Source organism: Heterodontus francisci, chromosome 25 (genome assembly GCF_036365525.1).
Source record: "Heterodontus francisci isolate sHetFra1 chromosome 25, sHetFra1.hap1, whole genome shotgun sequence".
In the NCBI taxonomy this organism is placed as follows: domain Eukaryota; kingdom Metazoa; phylum Chordata; class Chondrichthyes; order Heterodontiformes; family Heterodontidae; genus Heterodontus; species Heterodontus francisci.
The window spans coordinates 12,887,605-12,896,615 of NC_090395.1; the positions used below are offsets into that span (position 1 = coordinate 12,887,605).

At 46.5% G+C, this 9,011-nt stretch overlaps 1 protein-coding gene across 1 annotated transcript; it reads right to left on the bottom strand.

Annotated features, from left to right (window-relative positions):
- Window positions 1–2,463: 2,463 nt before the first annotated feature.
- LOC137383754 (gastrula zinc finger protein XlCGF8.2DB-like) lies at window positions 2,464–3,839 on the bottom strand. Its single transcript, XM_068056903.1, has 3 exons — window positions 3,767–3,839; window positions 3,507–3,596; window positions 2,464–3,095 (listed from the first exon to the last, which is right to left on the bottom strand). Exons 1-3 carry the CDS (start codon window positions 3,837–3,839, stop codon window positions 2,464–2,466), a joined length of 795 nt encoding a protein of 264 aa, XP_067913004.1.
- Between the last annotated feature and the right edge of the window lie 5,172 nt (window positions 3,840–9,011).

Genomic DNA, 9,011 nt, shown 5'->3' on the forward strand with positions numbered 1-9,011 from the left:
AGTCTCACACTCCCCCCTTCCCCATCACTGTGGCACCTGCTTTCCCCAGACGGGAAAGTGAAGGCACTGGAGTACTGGCTGCTGCTCTGAAGTTCGCAGCCCGACTGTAATAGTTGAGGCCCCGGCACTGATCCCTGTGGCACTCCACTAGTTACAGTTTACCAACCTCTCGCGGTTACCAAACCTTACTCTCTGTTTCCTGTTAGTTAGCCAATCCTCTATCCATGCTAATATATCACACTTTGAACTCTTACCTTGTGCAGTAACCTTTTATTAGGCACCTCGTCAAGTGCCTTTTGGAAATCTAAATACATTACATCTACTGGTACCCTTTATCCACCCTGCTTGCTACATACTCAAACACAATTTCCTTTTCATAAAACCATATTGACACTGCCTCATAGTATTATGATTTTCTAAATGCCCTGCTACTAGGGGAGGTGGTGGCATACTGGTATTGTCACTGGACTAGTAACTCAGAGACCCAGGTATTGCTCTGGGGACATGGGTTCGTATCCCACCACAGCAGAAGGTGGAATTTGAATTCAATTAATAAATCTGGAATTTAAAAGCTAGTCTAATGATGGCCATGAAACCGTTGTCGATTGTTGTAAAAACCCATCTGGTTCACTAATGTCCTTTAGGGAAGGAAATCTGCTGTCCTTACCTGGTCTGGCCTACATGTGACACCAGATCCATAGCAATGTGGTTGACTCGTACATGCCCTCGAAATGGTCTAACAAGCCACTCAGTTTAAGGGCAATTAGGGATGGGCAATAAATGCTGGCCTGCGACGCCCACATCCCATGAAAGAATTTTTTAAAAATCAAGAAACGATTGAAGGCACTGAATACTGCAAAGGCTATGGACCCTGACAACATTCCAGCAATAGTATTGAAGACCTGTGCTCCAGAACTTGCCATGCCCTTAGCCAAGCTGTTCCAGTAAGCTACAACACTGTGTACAGTATTGGTCTCCTTATTTAAGGATATAAATGTGTTGGAAGCAGTTTGGAGATTTACTAGACTAATACCTGGAATGGGCAGATTGTTTTATGAGGAAAGGTTGGACAGGCTGGGATTGCATCCACTGGAGTTTAGAAGAGTAAGAGGAAACTTGATTGAAACATGTAAGATTCTGAGGGGTCTTGACAGGGTGGATATGGAAAGGATGTTTCCTCTTGTGGAAGAGTCCAGAACCAGGAGTCACTGATTTAAAAATAAGGGGTCACCCATGAAAGACAGAGATGAGGAGAAATGTTTTCTCTGATGGTCGTGAGTCTTTGAAAACCTTTTCCTCAAAAGGGGGTGGAAGCAGTATCTCATTATTTTTAAGACAGAGGTAGATAGATTCTTGATAAGCAAGGGGGTGAAAGGTTATTGGTTGTAGGCAGGAATGTGGAGTTGAAGTTACAATCAGATCAGCCATGATCTTGTGGAATGACGGAGCAGGCTCGAGGGGCAGGGTGGCCTACTCCGAACTTGAATGATCCTAGTTGAAACTACTGCCCTATTTAAAGAAAAACTCAAAACTCACTAACCAATCATCTACCTGCTCACCTAATTAATGCCCCTAAAACTCCGCTTTCAGGTCTTCATGTCTCTTGCTCCCTCTCTCAGACCACTTCTTGTTTTGTAAAAGACCAGAACAGCACCTCTTCTCACTGTGCCAAATTCCCTCACTCAAGTTCCTGGGTTAAGCAATCTGTACAAGCTGTACTCGGTCATGCTACTTGTCCATGCGAAGAACAAAGATCTATGAACTGAAATAATCTAGAGTAACGATGAGGTATTAGTTTTGGCTCGGTGGTTGCTTTGTCATCTGACTCAGCAGATTGTGGGTTCAAATCCACCTCCAGAGACCTGAGCATGAAATCTAGACAGATATTCCACTGCAGTACTGAGGGAGCACTGCACTGTGAAAGGTCCTGTGTTACATGAGACTTTCAACTAATGGGTGTAAAAGATCCACTGACGTTATAGTGAAGAGCAGGGGAGTTCCCCTCAGAGTCTTGATCAGTATTTATCCCTCAATTAATATCACAAACAGATTATCTGGGCATCATCACATTGCTGTCTGCGGGACCTTGCTATGGGCAAATTAGTTGCCGCATTTCCTGCATTACAAAAGTGGCTGCATGTTAACAGAATGTCATTGGCTGTAAAATGCTTTGGGATGTCTTGATGTCATGAAAGACCTTACAAGTCTTGCTTTAACAGAGAAAAGGCCCAGAAATAGAACTGTGGATAACAGGATTTCAATTAGTTTCCTCTTCTGCTGGAGATAATAAGTATTCAACACATCGAGTGTTGGAAATAAAGCTGGTTTATTTGATATTTATCCAGAATATTAAATCCCAACGAGTTATAGGGTTATTAAACATCATCAGAAATAAACTCCAACTGACAGAATGAACAAAGTTCAGTCCTGGATGTGATTAACAGCAGCATCCAACCACTGCAATTACTTGTGAACTTGCTGGTGTCTCAGTAGGTGAGATGAATTAGTAAATCTCTTCCCACACACACAGCAGGTAAACGGCCTCTCCCCAGTGTGAACTCGCTGGTGTCTCAGCAGGTGGGATGACTGAATGAATCCCTTCCCACACTCGGAGCAGATGAAAGGCCTCTCCCCAGTATGAAGTCGTTGGTGTTTCCGCAGAGTCGATGAATGGGTAAATCCCTTCCCACACATGGAGCAGGTGAACGGCCTCTGCCCAGTGTGAACTTGCTGGTGTGTCAGAAGGTTGGATGACTGAGTGAATCCCTTTCCACAAAGGGAGCAGGTGAACGGCCTCTCCCCAGTATGAACACGTTGGTGTTTCAACAGATCCATTTTCCTTTTAAAGCCGCTCTCACAGTGAGAACATGTAAAAGGTTTGCTATCAGAGTGAACAAGTTGGTGTGTCAGAAGGCAGGATGACCGCGTGAATCCCTTCCCACACAGAGCAGGTAAATGGTCTCTCTCCCGTGTGACTGCGTTGATGAGATTCCAGCTTCGAAGGGGAACTGAATCCTTTCCCACAGACCTCACATTTCCATGGTTTCTCCATGGTGCAGGTGTCCTTTTCTCTCTCCAGGCTGGATGACTGAAGCCTCGTCCACACACAGAGTGGAATGGTGCAATATGTTTTCAGGCTGTGTAACAGGTTAAAGCTTTTTGCACAGTCAGTCCACTGGAACACTCTCACTCGTGTGTGTGCATTGTGGAGCCTTTCTGTCACACAAATGTTTGAAATCTTTTCCCACATACAGAGCAGACAAACATTTCTCCTTCCACATTGAAAGGTTGATATTCAGATCCTGATAAAAATAGAGTGCCTCAGTCAGATCTTCATGTGATGCTTGGCTTCAGTTTCCCATCTGTAAAGCCTCCCCTTCTAAAACTCTGTAAAGGAGTTTACAAAAGTTAGTCTGGATTAGAAATTCAGAAAAGACAAACGTTTCTCTTGGTTTGAGTTTGCTGTGTGTAAATCCTCCCCTTCTAAGCCCCTGTAAAACAATCACTTGGCAGTTTAGGATAGAAATTCACAACAATCTCTCCTCCTGCTTCCTGGTCCAGGATGACCATGCAGGCGACCTGTAGCATAATGTCACCTAGAAAGATGGTGGCTGTTAATCAGAGAGAAGCCCCACAACTGCTGCCCCTTTAAGTGCAAATGCGGACGGGTAGCTTTATTCAGGGTTTGAGGCCTACACTGGGTGTTAATGAAGCCTTCCGCCTATCCACAGCTCCATTCCTCTCCTGCACTCAGTGGTATCCTCACCTGCTGCAGATCCAACGTGACCGCCCAAGTCCAGCTCCAGCACAGGGGCTCCTGTCGTGAGGATAGGGCACATGCTGCCCCACAGGGAACACTGGGTTACAGACCCACCATTGGAAGGGAATATGGGCAAATTGAAAGTAATGTTTTGTGATCCAATTACAACTGGAGTCAGGGGGCCAAGATAGAAAAGTAATAAAAGTAACAGAAAGCCAAGTCCATGCATCCTCCACCATTGTTCTGTCCTGAATGTAATTAATAGCAGCAATAATGGAACAAATGTGAACTCAAAGGTGAACTCACTGGTCATAGAGTCATACAGCATAGAAACAGGCCCTTCGGCCCACCGCATCCATGCCGACTATAATGCCTATCTATACTAATCCCACTTGCCTGCATTAATTCCATATCCCTCTATGCCTTGCTCATTCAAGTGTCTGTCCAGATGCCTCTTAAACGTCGCTACTGTTCCTGTCTCCACTACCTCCTCTGGCAGCTCATTCCAGATACCCACTATTCTTTGTGTGAAAAATTTACCCTTTGATCCCCTTTAAACCTCCTCCGTCTCACCTTAAATCTATGCCCTCTAGTTTTAGTCACCCCTACCATGGGAAACAGAATCTGGCTATCTACCCTATCTATGCCTCTCATAATTTTATATACCTCTATCATGCCCCTCTCAACCTCCTTCGCTCCAGGGAAAATAGACCCAGCCTATCCAATCTCTCTTTATAACTCAAGCTCTCCAAACCAGGCAACATCCTTGTGAATCTTTTCTGCACCCTCTCCAGCTTAATCACATCTTTCCTGTAGTGCGGCGACCAGAACTGCACACAGTACTCCAAATGCGGCCTAACCAACGTTATGTACAACTGTAACATGACGTCCCAAATCTTATACTCAATGCCTCAGCCGATGAAGGCAAGCATGCCATACCCCTTCTTCACCACCCTGTCTACCTGTGCTGCCACTTTCAGGGAACTATGTACTTTCACCCCAAGGTCTTTCTGCTCAACAACACTCCCCAGGGCCCTGCCATTCACTGTATATGTCCTGCCCTGGTTTAACGTCCCAAAATGCATCACTTCACACTAGTCTGCATTAAATTCCGTTTGCCATTCCCTTGCCCACTTTCCCAGTTGATCTATATCCTGTTGTAACCTTAGACAACCTTCTTCACTGTCCACTATACCTCCAATTTTGGTGTCATCTGCAAACTTACTAATCATGCCCCTTACATTCACATCCAAGTCATTAATATATATGACAAACAAAAGAGGGCCCAGCACCAATCCCTGCAGCACACCACTGGTCACCGGCCTCCAATCTGAAAAACAACCCTCCACTACCACCCTCTACCTCCTATCACCAAGCCAATTTTGTATCCAATTTGCTTGCTCACCCTGGATCCCATGTGTTCGAACATTCTGGACCAGCCTACCATGCGAAACCTTGTCACAGACCTTGCTTAAGTCCATGTAGACAAAGTCCATCACCCTGCCCTCGTCAATCCTCTTGGTCACCTCCTCGAAAAACTCAACCAAATTCGTGAGACATGATTCCCCACGCACAAAGCCATTCTGACTGTCCCTAATCAGACCATACCTTTCCAGATGCATATAAATCCTGTCTCTCAGAATCCCTTCCAATAACTTTCCCACCACTGATGTAAGGCTCACCGGCCTGTAGTTCCCTGGCTTATCCCTGCTACCCTTCTTAAATCAAGGCACAACATTAGCTATCCTCCAGTCTTCCAGTATCTCACCCGTGGCCAACAATGATACAAAAATCTCTGCCAGGTCCCCAGCAATCTCCTCCCTTACTTCCCATAGCATCCTAGGATGCACCTGGTCAGGCCCTGGGGATTTATCCACCTTAATGTGCTTCAATACCTCCAACAGCTCCTTCTTTGTAATGTTGATATGCTCCAGGATATCGGTGTTCCCTCCCTTGAACTAATTAGCTTCCATGACCTTCTCCATGGTAAATACGGACGAGAAATATTCCTTTAAGACCTCGCCCATTTCCCGTGGCTCCACACAGATTACCACACTGATCCTTAAGGGGACCTACTCTCTCCCTAGCTATCCTTTTACTCTTAATATACTTACATAATCTTTTAGGATTCTCCTTTATCTTATCCGCCAGGAAAATCTCATGGCCCCTTTTTGCCCTCCTAATTTCCTTCTTAAGTGTAGTCCTACATCCCCTATACTCCTCGAGGGGCTCACTCGATCCTAGCTGCCTACACCAGACATATGCCTCCTTCTTTGTCCTGACCAGACCCTCAATATCCCTCATCAACCAAGGTTCCCTAAACTTGCCTTCCATCTAACAGGAACATGCCTGCCCTGAACTCTTCCTATCCCACTTTTAAAAGCCTCCCACTTGCCAGACGTCCCTTTACCTGTAAACAGCCTCTCCCATTCAACTTTTGAGAGTTCCTGTCTGATGCCATCGAAATTAGCCTTCCACCAATTTTGGACTTCAGTCGGAGGACCAGTCCTATCCATTTCCATAACTATCTTGAAGCTAAATCGAGTTATGGTCACTGGTCCCAAAGTGCTCCCCCACTGACACATCAACCACCTGCCCATCCTCATTTCCTAAGAGGAAGTCGAGTGCAGCCCCTTCTCTAGTAGGGCCATCCACATACTGCTTCAGAAAACTATCCTGGACACACTTAACAAATTCTTCCCCATCTGATCACTTAGCACTCAGGCAGTCCCAGTCAATATTAAGGAAGTTAAAATCACCTACTATTACAACCCTATAATTCCTACGCCTATCTGTGATTTCCCTACATATATGCTCCTCCACTTCCCTCTGACTATTGGGGGGCCGATAGTAGAATCCCAAAGTGAGCACCCCTTTCTTATTTCTATGTTCTACCCATATGGCCTCGCTGGACATTCCCCCCAGGATATCCTCTCTAAGTACTGCCGTGATGTCCCCCCTAATCAATAGTGCAACTCCCCCTCCTCTCTTACCTCCACCTCTGTCACGCTGGAAGGATCAGTACCCCGGAACATTAAGCTGCCAGTCCTCCATTTCCCTCAACCACGTTTCCGTAGTAGCTATAATATCACAATCCCATTTACCGATCCATGCTCTGAGTTCATCTGCCTTATCTGTAAGGCTTCTTGCATTAAAGTAAATGCAGTTCAGCCTACCAGACCTTCCACGCTCCCTGTCCTGCCCCTGCCCGGCCTGCCTACTGGACTTGCTTGCTTTAACCTCTACATTTGCCTCAACTATCTCATCTGAGCGACTACTACTTTGGGTCCCACCCCCCCTGCAAGAGTAGTTTAAACCCTCCCAAGTAGTACAAGCAAACCTCCCCACAAGGATATTGGTCCCCCTCCAGTTTAGATGCAACCCGTCCTTCTTGTACAGGTCACCTCTGCACCAGAAGAGATCCCAATGATCCAAGTAGCTGAAGCCCTCCCTCCTACACCAGCTCTTCAGCCACGCATTCATTTGCCTAATCCTCCTATTCCTACCCTCACTAGCACATGGTACAGGGAGTAATCCTGAGATTGCAACCCTAGAGGTCCTGCTTTTTAACCTTCTGCCTAACTCCCTATATTCACTTTGCAGGACCTCATCTCTCTTCTTGCCTACGTCGTTAGTACCAATATGGTACAATCTGGCTGCTCACCCTCCCCTTTCAGAATGTCCTGCAGCCGCTACGAGACATCCTTGACCCTAGCACCAGGAAGGCAACATACCATCCTGGAGTCTCGTTTGTGGCCACAGAAACGCCTATCTGCAACCCTTACGATAGAATCCCCTATCACTATAGCTCTTCCAACACTTCTCCTCCCCTTCTGTGCAGCAGATCCCTCCGTGGTGCTACAAACTTGGCTGTTACTGCTTTCTCCTGGGAGGTCATCTTCCCCCCCCCACCGCCCCCCGTCACAGGGGACTCCTGGACTACCTACCTGTGCCTACTACTCCATCTGGTGGTCACCCATCTCTTTTGTGCCTGTGCAGCCATTACCTACGGTGTAACCACCTCACTAAATGTGTTATCCACGACTTCCTCAGCATCGCAGATGCTCCACAGTGAATCCACCCACAGCTCCAGCTCCATAATGCGGGTAGCCAGTAGCTGCAGATGGATACACTTCCTGCACACATAGTCATTGGAAGTGTCCCTGATTTCCCACATAGTGCAGGAGGAGCATATCACGGGGCTGAGCTCTCCTGCCATGACTTACCCTTAGGTTAGTTAGTTACTCCCTTAATTAAAAAATACTAATTATACTAGGGGCCCTGTTCTACCTACTTTAGATTGAAGTCCTTAAAAAAAACACTTTAGTAGTACTCACCTTATCACCAGAGATTTTTTTTTCCTGGTGTATCAGCAGGTGAGTCAGAACGTGGGAGCAGTAACATAGGACAGACATTAATAGGTCAAATAGAGAATTTCGGAGGAATTTCTCTACGCAGCGGTATGTGGAACTCACAGACACATGGAGTGGTTGAAACAGACAAGAATGATTTATTTAATGACAGGCCAATACAATTATATTCATTCATGTAATGTGGGCATCACTGGCCAGGCCAGCATTTATTGCCCATCCCTAATTGCACTTGAGAAGGTGGTGGTGAGCTGCCTTCTTGAACCGCTGCAGTCCATGTGGAGTAGGTACACCCACAGTGCTGTTAGGAAGGGAGTTCCAGGAGTTTGACCCAACGACAGTGAAGGAACGGCGATATAGTTTCAAGTCAGGATGGTGTGTGACTTGGAGGGAACTTGCAGGTGGTGGTGTTCCCATGCATTTGCTGCCCTTGTTCTTCTAGTTGGTAGAGGTTGCAGGTTTGGAAGGTGCTGTCGAAGGAGTCTTGGTTCGTTGCTGCAGTGCATCTTGTAGATGGTACACACTGCTGCCACTGTGCGTCAGTGCTGGAGTGAGTGAATGTTTGTAGATGGGGTGCCAATCAAGCAGGCTGCTTTGTCCTAGATGGTGTCGAGCTTCTTGAGTGTTGTTGGAGCTGCACCCATCCAGGCAAGTGGAGAGTATTCCATCACACTCCTGACTTGTGCCTTGTAGATGGTGAACAGGGTTTGGGGAGTCAGGAGGTGAGTTACTCGCCACAGAATTCCTAGCCTCTGACCTGCTCTTGTAGCCACGGTATTTATATGGCTACTCCAGTTCAGTTTCTGGTCAATGGTAGCCCCTAGGATGTTGATAGTGGGAGATTCAGCGATGGTAATGCCGTTGAATGTCAAGGAGAGATG

Bases quoted from the DNA above. Each gene is read 5' to 3' on its own strand.
- LOC137383754 (XM_068056903.1), bottom strand. From the start codon at position 3,839: ATGTGCCCTATCCTCACGACAGGAGCCCCTGTGCTGGAGCTGGACTTG. The intron at 3,597-3,766 runs GTGAGGATACCA...CCATCTTTCTAG, and splicing joins TCACGTTGGATCTGCAGCAG to GTGACATTATGCTACAGGTC. The intron at 3,096-3,506 runs GTGATTGTTTTA...TGTGTGGACGAG, and splicing joins TTTCTATCCTAAACTGCCAA to GCTTCAGTCATCCAGCCTGG.